Here is a 15,127-nt window from a genome sequence, read left to right as displayed (position 1 = left end):
TACAATTATTTCAGAATAAAATGTTAAAGAGAAAAGGTAAGCCTAATATTTGGATATAGGTACATTCTAGGGTGACAAGCTCACATTTAAAAGGTCTCCCTGAAAGTTTAAACACATCATTCTTTATTTAAATGAAGCCTATTAAAAAAAAATACAGCTTTCTCTTTTCAACTCAATAACCCAAGTATTTCAAAGTAAAAATAAATAACATAAAATAATTAGAAATTGAAGGGATCTTGTAACTATATTTAAGTCAAAGTATCAATTTTATTATGAAATGAAATAAATCCTTGGGAATTTATTTTAATGTTTGGTCAAAAGAATTTGTTTTGGTAATAAGTACCTCCATTTACGAGGTGAAATGACACCTTCTTGAATGATGACAATGGACAATACGTTTAAACCTAATTTCCATATTATTGACAGATAAATATTGTGAAGAATGAGAATACACAAATATCCTTGTAATATCCAATTTTCCTTAAATTCATTAAAAAGTTGAGAAAATTTATTTTACCCTATGGGTTTCTTTCAAATTACTATTATATTTAACAGATACAGTATGGGAGGTATTTGAGTAGTCTCCATCAGTTATTAGCTGATCATCAGATCACACCATGGATAAAACAGTGCACTTTACTTTAGGGGATCCCTGGGGAGAAATGGGGAGATAGCCTACTCACATACATGTTGAGGAGGTTCTGAAGGTTATTTATGGGGGATCCCCAAACCTCAAGTCAACTATCCAAAGGCAGTTTCTAAATTCATTTTTCTCTTCTGCTTTAAAAATCCTTGATGGATATGCCAACGTTCTGAAAGTGCTTTAGATTCACACCTATTCTTCCATCGTTTAGATGAAATATTATTTTAAATCATTAATTAGTCTCTTATACATATTGGGAGGGTTCAGTTAGCTTTTAAAAAACCTTTCTTCTAGTTCATCTTGAAGAGAGGTGGAGGGAAAAAATTACATTGAGTGCTCTGCTCCAAAGTCAACAGAAGGTCAATAATTTTCTCCACTCTCATTTGTAAACTCAGAACCAAACATCTAATCATCTCACTGGCAAAAGAAACAGAACAGAAACAAGTGGGTTCTCATAGCACGAAAATATCAGTTATCCTGTGTGTGAGGTCTGATTTAATAGCACACCAGGAATAACTATCACATTTAATTAAAACAGAACAGCTCCTGTGAAACAATGAGTAAGACACATTCTTGAATGTAACTCCTTTTCATTTTTCTTAAATTGCCAGCTCTCTCCCATCAAGTTCAGCTATCATGAACATTTCATCTATTCTCAGTGGCTCAGGAGGAAATATTAATAAGGTAACTCTGGATTATATGATCTAAAATATGGAGACTTGGTTTCCCTTAGTCAATAGCAGCTTTTTGATTAATCTAGTTTGTTCTTGCACTCACATGGGGAGCAGATCAATGTAATTCTTTTAAAGCATTAAAAAGGGAATATCTCTATATATTCCCCTTTTTTACAAATTATTTATCCTCAGGTTGCACTCTTACCTTTTGTGGAGGGCACAGATAAGATTTGGAAATGAAGAAGTTTTGTGAAATAAAGTTGTTTTGCATTGCAAAGACAACTGCGTGCTTCCATTACTTGATCTAAGTTCTCATAATACCTTGATATTGGATGCTTCATCCTTATGCTGAGAATTTCCATGGCTGTGCGTTTCAGTCACAATTTTAAACCTTTCAAAATGTAGTTGCTCTCTTTGATATGAATGGACCATGTTCTCTGATGTAGGCTCATAGGTCCAACTAACTGAAAGCCTCAATTTGTGGGAAGAAGAAAAGCGAGGCTGGGGACACAGCACAAACGGTGTTTACGCCACTGAAGTTCTTTTGAAATGGAAAGGCTCTGCATGAAGAAGCGAACAGTTATGCCACTGCCTCGCCAATTCCAGTGAGGAGCTCATCTTCAATGTAGTGTTCAACGTAGGTGGCAAAACTGTAATTTTTCCCTTTTTTGAAACTATTTTTTCTTCTTTTATTTTTGAAATTCTCATCTAAGCGACAGTTTCTTGTACTATAGTGACTCCTGCTGGGAGAGGTAAGTTGAAGTAGCTGAAGGTCTCTTACAGATATATCAACTCCCGGCCAGTAAAAAAGATGTCCTAAACGCAGGAGATGGAGTTCAACTGTTCCCCTACCTTGGACGCAATGGCTTCTTTCATCACTAAGAACAAACCCCTAGGTTTTACAATTGAGACTGAGAAACTAGTACAGTACTTGTACAATTTTTGATCTACAGCATCACGACGTGAAGCTGCAACAATTAGATGTAAAGGGTCCATTCATGAGGAATAACATCACTTTGACCCTTTGTGTTAGCTCCTACTGCTAATCTTTCCATAAGCGTGAACTTACTTTCAATTTGAAGAAGATGAAAAAGTCTTTTGCAAAACCCCAATACTGTTTTCTGATCTATGTACCTGAATGGAGAATCGTAGTCTTACCTCGTTTTTTTCCACTACAAGCCAAGCTACTTGTAATCCTTCCAAACCTTTAAAGGGGACCTCCCTTGTTAGCATCTCCCAGAGAACCTGGAACAAAAAGAAAATGGAATTTTTATTCTTGTACTTTATTTTTTTGGTATATTACTGAAACTTTACCTAATATTTAACTGTATCCAATTATCAGACACAACCAACTCCATCTGTAGAAACATGGGCAAAACATATATATTCATGAGCAGGACTTCTCCCATATATCGTATACACTTTTTGTTTTTTTTTAATAAAGAAAAAACCTGGTTTAGAAATTAGAACATCCAGAGCCAGACTTCACATTTTATGAAACCAAAAGGGCCTAAATGATTTAACTTTAGCTCATAAGCTATTAAAATTCTCACATATTCCCACAAATTCAATTTTATATTTTGTTAGTCAAACTCTTTCCACCTTCGATCTCTGATAAATTTCTCTGCAAGATAGTAGCAGGGAATTCAACAATATTTTTAAAGGTTTAATAATAGTCTCATCAAAAAAAAAAATTGAGCCCCAAATCCAAACCACTTACACCAAAATGGTAGGTCCTTGCCAAACTGTAACATTTAGTGTTTGTGTTTTGGAGAAATCTCTCTCAAAATGAGTCAGTCTACAGGATTCATTTTCATCCACCTATAGCATAATTTATTATACTATATTCTAAAATGTAGTAAACACTTTATGTACATATGCGCTGAAGGTGTGTGTGTGAGGATATGTGTGTGTTCACCTCTCTGCAAACCCTGAGGTCAGCATGATTAATAAATCTGCACCGAATGCCCAAAGAAAGCAAAGTGATGCTGGGAATGCTGAAAACAGTCAATGATTTTGTTTTTTCTTTAAATACTTAGTAATGAAGATTTGTGCACCCAGTTACTTTATTTATACAAATGGCATCAAAAATTTGAGTCTACCCATACTTTGTGAAGTGCAAAACCAATTCTAATATCATCAATAATAATCATAACAACCACTGTCATTTATTGAGTGCTTATTATGTTTCAGGTACTGTGTTACACTCTTTACGCATGCTATCATGATTAATATCAATCCCATCGGATAGAGAGTATCCTCATTTTATAGATGAGGAAACTAAGACTTAAGATAATTAATCAACTTGCCCAAGGATGCTCAGTTATCGAGTGGCAGAGCCAGAAGATGAACTTGCTGTCTCACCCTGAAGGTCAAGCTCTTAACCCCATGTAACTCTAGAGAAGGACGAGGGCAGTAGAAAGAGAATGCGACATGCCATATTTTGGGTATGGAGCCATGGCAGAAGTGAGAAGCAAACTTGGCAATCTAAACTCAGATTTAGATTTCTCTTGCTCTAAAAACAAAAACACAAACAATTTCTAAATAAGAATGTAGATTGAGGACATATACTCTTCAGGCAGATCCTATAAACCGTTAGTTCTGTAGCCACTATTTCCTCAGCCAGTGCTCAGTTTTATTTGAGCCATAACACGTTAAATGAATTCTGGCGAATACAAAGATAATTAGCAGGAAAATCAGGGAAATTGGCAGATGCTGCTCAAGCAGGAGCAAAAAAATTCACTGAAGCCTCTTTGGGCTTTTAATCAAGTGTGTAAGGTACTTCTTTAGAAGAGCTACTGAATAATTCTGTTGGAGTCACAGAAGTGATTAGGGAGGGAAGGGGCCTCCAGAAGGGGCCGACTCTAGTGAACACCGGACGTAAAGGGTGGGTGGGCCCCAAAACAGGTATGTGATCACCCGACTCCGCAGCCCAGGGAAGGGGAGGGGCGGCGTGCGGGCTGGGCACGGAATGAAGCCCCTCTATTTGCTGCAGTGACCACTCCTCTGGTGTTGGGGCCGGGGAGGGGCTAGGAAACGAAGAGCAAGCAGATGAATGATCCAGCGTTCCTAAGGAGCATGGGCACAGTGACTCAGCCTCAAACAAATCAGGTGCTCCAGCCCTCAGACGGTTCAGACAGCAGCCTCGCGTCCCTTCCTTTCAGGGCTTGGCCTGCAGGCACAATACAGTGCACACACGTGCACACGAAGACTGACTGGGTTTTGTGAGGTGAAATGCAAAACCAAGAGCTTGGGGAATAACACCAGAAAAAGATTTATGTCATTCTTTACTCCAAAATATTCCGTTGGAAAATGTCCCAAATCTAATAAGACCCGAGCTTTATTTCTCTAAGAGTTCCAACCCTGGAGAAATGAGACAGTTTCATTTTGCTCCCTCTCTGTGTCTCTGAAGAGCTGCTAGCGCCGAGGGCCCCGAGCCGTCTGATGGCTGTAAAACGGTCTGGGATGGCGTCACCAACGCTGGGCTCCGAGGCCCGAATGAGGTCTTCAGTTTAATTCCAGCATCAGCACAGCTCATGATTTCCTATTATTAATTTGCCAGATTCAGGAATGTATCAAAAAGTAGGTGGTATGAGATTGGACAACAGCTTTTTCTACACTAAACACAATGACATTTGGCACAAAAAAATAACTTCGTTGAGGAAGTCATTTGGAGGTCTAAAAATATATTAAGCTATGCCTGAAAATATCCGTTGTGGGGATGCAGGCCAAACATTATTGTGATCTCTCACCTTAAAAGTACTTTCCAACTCATTTTATATTGAGATGTCCTCACGTTTAAACTGTGCTCACAAGGAAAATTTCTATTTTCAGTTTACAGAAGAGAAACTTGGACAAGCCTGGGTACTTCTCCTGCCTTTTCTTTTACAAACAATGGAAAGCCAGTACCTGAGCCAGGCTCGTTCTGGAACAGGGCTCGCAGACACATGAGGCAGTGATGCGCTCTCTTAAGCCACTCTATTTCCAAAGCTGGTTTTGGCTGAGGAACTTCTAAGAAGGTAACCCTTTCTGCATTGTCATTAGGATAGCTTTGTTTTTAAAGAGTGGCTAGGCCTTGTGTTCTCAGAAGGCTTATTCTTGCAATGCTTTTTGCTTTCCCTAAGTGTTTTCTTTTTTGTGGATAACATACTAATCACTCCTCTGGTTTGGCCCTTCAAGAGAAGTTATCATAAGAGGGTAGAAAAATCTCCTTTCTTATAAAATGGAGAGAGAAACAGTTGTCTGCCTAGCAAAGTTCACCAGCCTAGAAGCAAGGATCACAGGATCCACCTCTGGCATTTGCAGCACATTTATTTCAAGGTTTTATAAGGCTGGTTAGTCTTGCTATGTGTTAAGAAGCAACACAGGTTTATCAAGCTGGGGAGGGCTAGGGACTTTGATAATATTAGGGCCTAAATTCTCAGAGCAAGTCTGAAAAAACAGAAAAATAAAAGGAAAAAATAAACTGGTTCTTTTTGAGGGGGTGGGTTTAAAAAAGAGTAACTCTTTTTCATGGTCTTATTCATCTGTATGTGACTGCTATGTGTGGGGGCTCAATTAACAGAATAGACTTTTAGTGAACTATGGGAGCCTTTTTCTTGAGGAAGATTAGCCGTGAGCTAACATCTGCCAATCCTCCTCTTTTTGCTGAAGAAGATTGGCCCTGAGCTAACACCTATGCCCATCTTCCTCTACTCTATATGTGGGACGACTGCCACAGCATGGCTTGACATGCAGTGCATAGGTCCACACCCAGGATCCGAACCGGCAAACCCCAGGCTGCTGACGCAGAGTGCGCGAACCCAACTGCTCTGCCACTGGCCTGGCCCTGAACTGTGAGATGTGTTATGCAAAGAGATGCTCCTACTGACAAAGGAGTCCTGCCTATTCACCTGTTTTTGAAAGGACATCAGAAAGTCTACATAACCACCTTTCTTTCCCAGATAGGTGTCATTTTTAAAGTATGGACTACAAACTCCTAAAACTAAGATGGCCCTACCTTAACAACTGTCTCCCCCTGCTCCTACTTTGAACATGTAATGCTTTCTTAATTTTTAAAAATTTATGATTGTTTAAACAAAAAGGCTCTGGAAAGCATGTCTGGTACTTTTTCTTTCACTAATGGTGATTTTCTAAAACAGAAAGGAAGGGGTCAGAATTAAATAAAATCCTGAATTTTCACTTATAATTAAATTAGCATATGGGCACTTTTCTGCATGGAATTCTGCTGAAACAGCCATGGGGTTAGGAGAACCAGCATCCGAGTCAACCTTTCTCTTTAAGATAATACAATAGCAGACTCGATTTTAAAATAAACTCTTATTTTAAACTAAACAGACTCACTGAAAAGTCATTTTTGTTCTCACCAGGTAAAAAAAGCCTCTAACACCAATGTAGAGTTGATATTCAAAAGCGTGTGACGGGGGCAAACAGGTTCTGAAGAGCAACATCTGGTGCATAAATACAGAGCGGCACTGGAAACGTTCAGCGACTGGCTGTGAAGTTTGCTGCAGTCAGTGAAATTACTTGATGGGATGATTTGTTAAGCGTTTGTTAAATCCCTCAAAGCAAAACAAAGGTAGGGCCAGTAAACAAGCAGAGAGAACACCTAATGCGCTAAAAGAAATGTTTGGGCCCATCTACTGAAAAGTAGCGCACGGTCACTCGAAGGAAAAGCTTTTCAATAAAATAAACCGAACATCTGCAGCTTCAGAAAGGTTGATGGAAACTGTTTAACATGAAGGGTCGATGTGGAATGAATAAAAGGGATTTTAAAAAGATACAGAAAAAGTCCTAAGCTCCACAAGCAGAGGTCACCTCCTAACATCTTTTGTAGTCTACAGGTGGGAAAGGATTCGTTCTTGGTTACTAGAACGCAGATTCTACTTCAGCTACAGAAACACAGATGGGTGCATGTCGCTCAAAAGTCCCTGGTCACTGTAAGGTTTTGGAAGAAGGCAGTGTGAAGTTTGTTTTCATAAATGATAATATTGAAACCAAAAGTTCACTCCACACATAACTCATAATTGTATCTTTCAGGTCAAAGATTTCTGAGATAGGGAAATTCCAAGACAGGGAGAAATTTTAAAGTAAAAGTGCTGGGGCTGGCCCCAAGGCCGAGTGGTTAAGTTTGTGCGCTCCACTGCAGGAGGCCCAGTGTTTCGTTGGTTCGAATCCTGGGCGCGGACCCACAACGAAGAATATACAACTATATACCGGGGAGGGGGCTTTGGGGAGAAAAAGGAAAAATAAAATCTTTAAAAAAAAAAAAAAGTAAAAGCGCTGTATGAGAACTGGTAGAGTGCTAAAATGAGCCTCAAAAGTCTTCTAATTCATATAAATGGCCAAAATAATTTACAAACTATAACCATCCAAGTATGTTTATATATTTATGCACACATGCAAGCAAAAGGAGCAGGAACCGTGGTCCCTGGCTGGATCGCTGTGAGCTGTTCTGCATGTGCTCGTCTTCTCATCTCTCTTGTCCACAGAGGGGTCTGCAGACTACGGCCGAATGAATGCAGAATGCAGAGTGGTTTCAACATTTTTAAAGGGTTGTAAAAAAAACCAAAAAACAAAAGAACATGCAATAGAGACTATAAGTGGCCCTCAAAGTCTAAAATATTTACCATCTGGTCCTTTACAGAAAAAGTTTGCTGGCTCCTGTCCCACAGGATAAAAAGAGACCCTGGTCCCAACAAGCAGGCAAAGTAAAATTTAAACTACCCTAATTTGGTGTCCAGAACAGTGCCTGACACAATAAATAGATTTTTGCTTAAAAATGAAGGAACATAACTTTATAAGAGAAAATAATCTCACAAAACGTCTGAAATTACAACAAATCCCCCCATTTTCAGGATCCCCAGCAGATGATTTGTGGGATGGTTAGAATGTAGTAACTTTTGACAGACAGGACCAACTTTAGAATCTAGTCCTTCAGGAACTTACGGATTTTTTTCCCTTTTTTCAATGAGAATTATTTGATCACTGTCTATAACAGTTTATAACCTTTACTCTTAGAAACACACAGAATTAAGGGAGATTAGATATTTAGCCTTATGCTACGGTTGTCTTCCAACCTTTAAAATTCGAGCCTCTCACCAAAAGTGTATATTTCATTCTTAAAATGATTTTTTTCAATAGTCAACAAAATTCATCGCTATTATATTAAATTGATTTGGTAGACATAAGATGTGTTATGATTCAGAAAAAGTTAGCCAATTGAAACAAGACCAAAACTTAAGTAATGAAGCCAGCAGTAAATACCTAGAGACTGATGAACTCTAAAGAAAAAGGAATGGGTTTATAACATTGGTGTCCTCTTGTGCCAGCAGCTATCACCTTCAGTTGAAAACATGAGAAGTTTAGGAAGAAGAGGCATGTTGATTTGGATCCAAATTAGTCTGCTTCTCTTCCCATTATTATGAAAATGTCCTTTTAAGGAGTAATAATATAAATAGAGAGGCAGTATGATTGGGAGATAAGACATGAAGACAGCGAGTTCCAAATACTATTTTGGACTTTTTAAAGGATATACAGCATTTTTAGGGATAAAAAAACTTATCCTCAAAAAAGAGCAACAGGAGCTGGCCCCGTGGCTGAGCAGTTAAGTTCATGCGCTCTGCTTTGGTGGCCCAGGGTTCCTTGGTTCGAATCCTGGGCGCGGTCATGGCACTGCTCATCAAGCCATGCTGAGGCGGCATCCCACATGCCACAACTAAAGGGACCCACAACTAAAAATATACAACTATGTACCGGGGGCTTTGGGGAGAAAAAGGAAAAATAAAATCTTAAAAAAGAAAGAGCAAGAAATGAATTCCTTCCACCATTGAAGAACTGCCCTGCCCATCTTCCCCTCCCACCCCACTCCTCCTCCCACTCCCCCCACTCCTTTCTCTCTCCTAATTCAGATAGAACTTATTCCTCAGGAACGATCCGTCGCAAAACAACTGCTGCAGAAGCTTCTGCTCCTTACCTGATTCATCCCCGAGGTCTCTATTCCTTGAGTATCCCCTCCCCCCACATTATCCTAGTCTCGTAGCTGTGTTGTTCTGTTGTTATTCCTATATGGTACTTTAGATTCACGTTCCAGAGCGCCACTACTACTTTATAAGACTGGCAGGAGACATGGGCAAGGCCATGTGCTAAAGGCTAAGTACATTTTCTTCTGTACTCTCCAGAAACTCACTAATCAATTTAATAGTTGACACTCAAAAATTTGAGGTTAATTAACTCACGTGGCAGATTTATTGGTGGTTTTTGAACAACTCATTACCATGAAGTCCTGTTCCAGATGCTTCACGTTTCCACTGACTTGCAGAGATATTCTGCAGTCACAGGCCCACCGAGGCAAGCACTCTGCAGAGGACTGCATCAGGCCCAACACTATTTTAGGTTCCATCTAATTTGCTTCTTGGAAGTGGCATTGGTTTCTTCTCAACACAGGAGAAAGTAACTCAGGTGTGCAAAAGTGATTAAAGTAAACATTCTAGCAAGTAGAAAGAGTTGTCTCTCTTGCCACTGCTCTGGGCATTCCACCAAAAACAGCATCACTGTCTTAAAACTTATATTGTTGTATCCCGATTCTGTAGGTTGCTTGCTTTGTGTATTTCCTTTAGCAACAAAAAGTGAGAAATGAACTCACCACACCATAGGAATATGTGTCACAAGTTTCAGACACAGGGAGACTCTGGATAACTTCTGGAGCCATCCAAGGGAAAGTTCCAACCAAGGACATGTGCGTTGTATGGTTATGGAACCGAGAGGCGCCGAAATCACAGATCTGAGAAAAGAGGACCAGTTACCAACTTTCTACTAATTGACGAATAAAAGAATTATCAGTCATAAAAACCTACATCTGAAATTAACAAATATTTTTTAAAAAAATTTTAATAGTCCTACCTTCAATACCCCATCAGCAGCTATAACAACTAAAAAGAAAAAAAGATAAATTATGACAATTATCTAGTTTGTCCGAGTTATAGTGAAAGAAATCATAAACTTCTATTTCAATCTTCCATATAGAATTACGAAAGGTAAAATCAAAGTATTTACTACATTGAAGATTTTGCACAAAGGAGCTAACATTAAAACAAAAAACTAATTCCATGAGGTGTTGATTAAAAAGGCTTTCAAGACATTTGTTTAAATCAAACGTAGTACTACTGTCCAATAAGAAAGGCATAGATTAGTATAGTCAAGAGAAGCAAATTTTTACTTGGGTTCTGCCACTAGACTGCCAACATGATATACAGGAAGTCATTAGCATTAGTACTTCATAGTATATATGGTTTTTCTTCCCAATTGAAGAGTAATTTTTTTTGAAGGCAGGGACAATATTCATCCATTCACTTACTTAAATATTTGCTGAGCACCTACTATGTGCAAGGCCATGTACTATGCTCTGGAAGAGGAAGGTGAGCAAGACTGGCACTGTTTCGACTCTCATGGAGCTTACAGCCTCATGGGAGAGATAATGGACAAACATCTGTAGTAAAGTGAAATAAATTCCACGACGAGAGACACAGAGATTGCCACAGAATCAAAGAGCAGGGATATCTAAGTCTAAGGAGGCCAGAGGAAGTTTCCTGGAGGAAAGGGTGCTTATGCTAAGCCCTGAAGGACAAATTGGGATTAACCAGAAAGAAGAGAGGTGGGGGAGGAAAGCAGTTTTCTAGGCAGAGGTGAGCCTTGCAAAGGAGCAGAGGAAAAGGCATGTGATTTTGGAAGGCAGGGGCCAGGTCCAGAGGAGCCTTTGTGAGAAACAGAAAGCCAATGAACAATTTTAAGTGGAGGAATGAAATGGTCAAATGTGCAGAGGGGAGAGGATATCAGAGAAGAACAGAACTGGAGGCAAGGAGATCACTGTGCACACAAGCCACAGTCCGAGAGAGAGATGAGGATGCCTATACTGAGGCTGCGGTAAAGGACAGGAGAGGAGTGGACCAAGAAAGAGGTATTTAGGAGGCAGAATCAACTGGGCTTGAATAATTGGAATATGGAGGGTGAGAAGGAGGAAGACTCAAGGACACGTCAAATACAGAGGCAATAACGTAATGGTTAGAACAAGAGTTCCGGTATTGCCACTCACTGAGAAAGTGAATGCCGGAGTAATTTTTTAGGAGGTGGAGAGAAGATGAAAGATCGAGGTGGACACAATACATTTTAGGGTCATACAAAATACCTATCTGGCCATGTCCAACAAGCGGACAGACACAGTTTTAAAGTTGAGACCTGGTGGAGAGCGTTTGAAGACGGGGCTTTCATGGGAGTGGGTGAGTACGAGCATAAGGGGAGAGGAGGCCAAGGACAGAATCCTGAAGGACTGTTTCTGGCATTTCTTTTGAAAGCCATACAGTGCCTTGAACATGGCAGATGATCAATATTTATTAGCTGTTATTAATGACCTTGATAAGTGGAAAGAATAATCTTTGCATGAAATAGCCTAAGGCTAAATGTGATTCTGTATATAATATGCTATAAATTTTCAAATAAAAATGTTGTTAATACTATATTCAGTTATTTCTCATAAGATTAACAAATGCTTGTTAAAAAGATCTAACATTATAAAAATATATAATATAGAAAATAAAAGATTCTTGTCATTCCCTCTCCCAGAAAAAAAATTGCTAAAAGTTATGTTTATATTGTTTCACTGATGTATGTGTTTTCCCATCAAGTAACTATACAATTTGTAGTTTTGAAAAATGGGGGCAGTCTCCACTGTTATTTCGTTTTCATAATGACAGCAAGAATATACCCATAATTTAATCATTCTCCTCTCATGAGATATAGGAATATACTGACAAAGTAGATTAAAAGGAGAGAAGTCAAATAACTTGTTTAGACTGAAATTATGAGCAAGAACTGAAAGTTTACAAAGTTATAAAACTCTGTTACTTCTTATTAGATTCTAGATTATTTCCTAGTGACTTCCTGTTAGCCAACTATATATCAGTAGTGTTTAGCTCAGGAAGCTTATGCCTAGGAAGAGCCAAAGGAAAAGTGATGACCTAGAAAAGGAAAGAACAATCAGCCAGAGTTGACTGGCAGGGCCAAGCTGGTGGTCCACCCTGGACTACTGATGAGTGGCAGCTATCAACAACTTCCCTCTCTCCAGGTCCACAAACCTCACAGTCCTGGAGCACGACGAGGGGCAGCTGGCCTATTCCCTACTCCTCCTACTCCACCTACCGGGACTACTCATTCTAAGGATCGCACTATTAGTATATACTCGTTTTAACTGCAGTGATTTAAAGATTTTCTAGAAATAAATAGTCCTCCTCCTTTACTCAGAAGAATCACTTAGACAGCATGTAAATAATTAAGTTAAAGCATGAAAATGAATTGATAGTAAGATTTTTTTAAAAATAGGAAACTCCGATGTTTACTTTAGCTAGTGCTGGCTAGCTAAATAGTCCCACTGTCTTTCTTGTTAACTTTCCAGTGACATAATGGAAGAAGCATTCTGCTGCCACTCCTACTTGAAGGTAACATCTAATCCTGCAAGTCATTTTAAAATGCTCGCTCTCCAAATGGTAAAATACAGGATCATAAATAAACTTCACGAAGTACAGAAGAAGTGAAAGAAGGAAAACAAAGCCTTTACTGTCCAAACTCCTAAACGTGCTAATCATTTTGGGTACTATTCCAGGTAATAGGACTGATATAAAAAATTTACACCATACAATTCAGAAGTAACAAGAACAAAACTCAAAACTGCTGGTCCAGAGAAACATCCAAAAATAGGAGACTAGAATTACATGACCACAGGCTTTGATCCAACACCACTTCTTTTAGAATATGATTCTAGAGAAATAATTAAGGATGTGTTGAAAAACTGTGCTGAAAAGTATTAAGGTCATCATTTCTTACCATAGAAAAAAATGTAAACAACTCAAATGTCCACATTCTGTGCTATTCACACAGTGGAATACTGTGCAGCCTCTTGAAATCATATGGAGAATTCTAACATTTATTAACAATGGAAAGATTTTCATAGTTATCAGCAATGGGTCAAAACAGCAAGTTACAAAAGACATGGAAAGCATGATGCTCATTTCTAGACACAGGCACATTTATTTTATAGTAAAATAAAAACATATGACTACATTACCATTTCTTGACTTGAGATCTCTGTGAATCACCTTGACAGGAGCTTCCATATGTAAATAGTGCATTCCTTTTCATACGAGAAGAAAGGACTATTAATATCATTTTTCAACAATGTCTCAGTATTACCTTTCTATTTCAAACATCAGTATTACCTTTCATATTTTTGCAAAAGATTCAATAGAAGAAAGTAAAGTCGTGTGTTCTGTTCTTACATGATTGATCAAATAGAGACAGGCTATGTCTACATTAGGAAAATTTATATGCTAAGGGAAATTTATGTGCTTTAATCTCTTAGAAGTTGGAATTTGATTGTGGGTAAAGCTAGCTTCTTACAATACCTAATAAGGACACCTTAATTTTCTGGAGTCTGCACAAAAATAGCACAGTCACAACTGGAAGAAGTGCTCCAATGACTAAGGTATTCCACTACCAACTGCCTTCTAAACCAGCCAAAGTTCTGACCAAGAAAACTTCAGTTTTCATTTGGATGTCTGCAGTTGCCCAATCGCAGCTCGGTCTGTTTCCTCAGTACTCCTTCCAGTAAGACCTGGGAGTGGAGGTGGGGTAGGGAGGGGAGCACTGGTTGGATGCATTAGTCATAGTTGGTAAAGGATTTTAGGCTCCTCAGATAGAAAAATATATAGTAGTTACAAAATATTTTATTGTTTTTTACACGGACAAATCTTTGAGATATGTACATTTAAATGCACGCCAAAATTCTCTCCAACACATTTAGAATGTAAATCAAGTTACTTCAGTAAATTGGGTGTCTATAAACTAAGTAGAGTTTTATTATTTTGAACTAAAAATGATACTTTAAAGGACACATTTCACAATCACCCTCTTAGTAGTGTCTGACTCTTTTTCTGTATTTATGTATTGTCTACCCCCTTAGAATAAAGAAGGACATTTCCTACTGACATATTTCCTCTCCCTGTATTTCTCAAGTTGTCTTTTCTAAATAATGGAAGAAATAGGCCCCCCAAATCAAACAGGGTCCTTTTGTTAATTAACTATCCATTAAACATAATTTAATAATTAAGCTTTGGTTCTTTTTTTTTAAACTTTCAGAAAATTTTGATTTGATAAAGTTTAATTTTTAAAATAAACTATTACTTTTCTTCTATTTTGATTAATATATATTGAAGAATCATGAAAGAACATAGAATAAAAAAATTTAAACTCCTGTATATAAAAATATTACTAAAGAGAATCAGGTTAATAAAAGTATTAGTAATTAAAATGATTTTAAACAAGATGTAATTGGAATAAAGGAAATCTTTCTTCCAATATTAAGTTCTATATACTACAAACTGTGAAAATTCAATAGCTACAACTTGGGTAACTTTTAATAATTTTTATAATTGAATTTCATAGTTACGTCTCTCTTGTTTTAATTATCAAGTTCCTGAATAATTTTTAGGTAGAATTTGTTTAATTACTATTAGAGGTGGAACCAGATAGTTTACACACTTGCTGACATGTAGGGATCTCCAAAAACAACACTCACGTACAAAAGCTTTAAAATAGGCACTTTTCTTCCTCATGGCGGATATTATGAGAAAAAGTACCGTAAATTACTTGTGTTTAATGTATAGTATACATTTATAGAACATTTAGTGTACATAAACACAGTAATAATCACAATCATAAAATTCTATTTAATTTGTTTTTATAGAGCCATTTATATTCTGTC

At 37.9% G+C, this 15,127-nt stretch overlaps 1 protein-coding gene across 4 annotated transcripts in view; it reads right to left on the bottom strand.

Annotated features, from left to right (window-relative positions):
• Positions 1–15,127, bottom strand: part of MAP3K20 (mitogen-activated protein kinase kinase kinase 20) — a 167,547-nt gene that overhangs the window by 61,476 nt on the left and 90,944 nt on the right. For all 4 annotated transcript variants that reach the window (XM_070242022.1, XM_023622009.2, XM_001499196.6 and 1 more), the window contains 4 exons: positions 13,433–13,498; positions 10,219–10,247; positions 9,962–10,099; positions 2,476–2,562 (listed from right to left, as the gene is read on the bottom strand). In XM_070242022.1, coding sequence (XP_070098123.1) covers positions 2,476–2,562; positions 9,962–10,099; positions 10,219–10,247; positions 13,433–13,498 — 320 coding nt within the window. The remainder of the gene's footprint in view (positions 1–2,475; positions 2,563–9,961; positions 10,100–10,218; positions 10,248–13,432; positions 13,499–15,127) is intronic.

This window comes from Equus caballus, chromosome 18, assembly GCF_041296265.1.
Source record: "Equus caballus isolate H_3958 breed thoroughbred chromosome 18, TB-T2T, whole genome shotgun sequence".
Classification (NCBI taxonomy): Eukaryota; Metazoa; Chordata; class Mammalia; order Perissodactyla; family Equidae; genus Equus; species Equus caballus.
The sequence above is the reverse complement of the archived record's forward strand: the minus strand, read 5'-3'. Positions and strand labels throughout refer to the sequence as shown.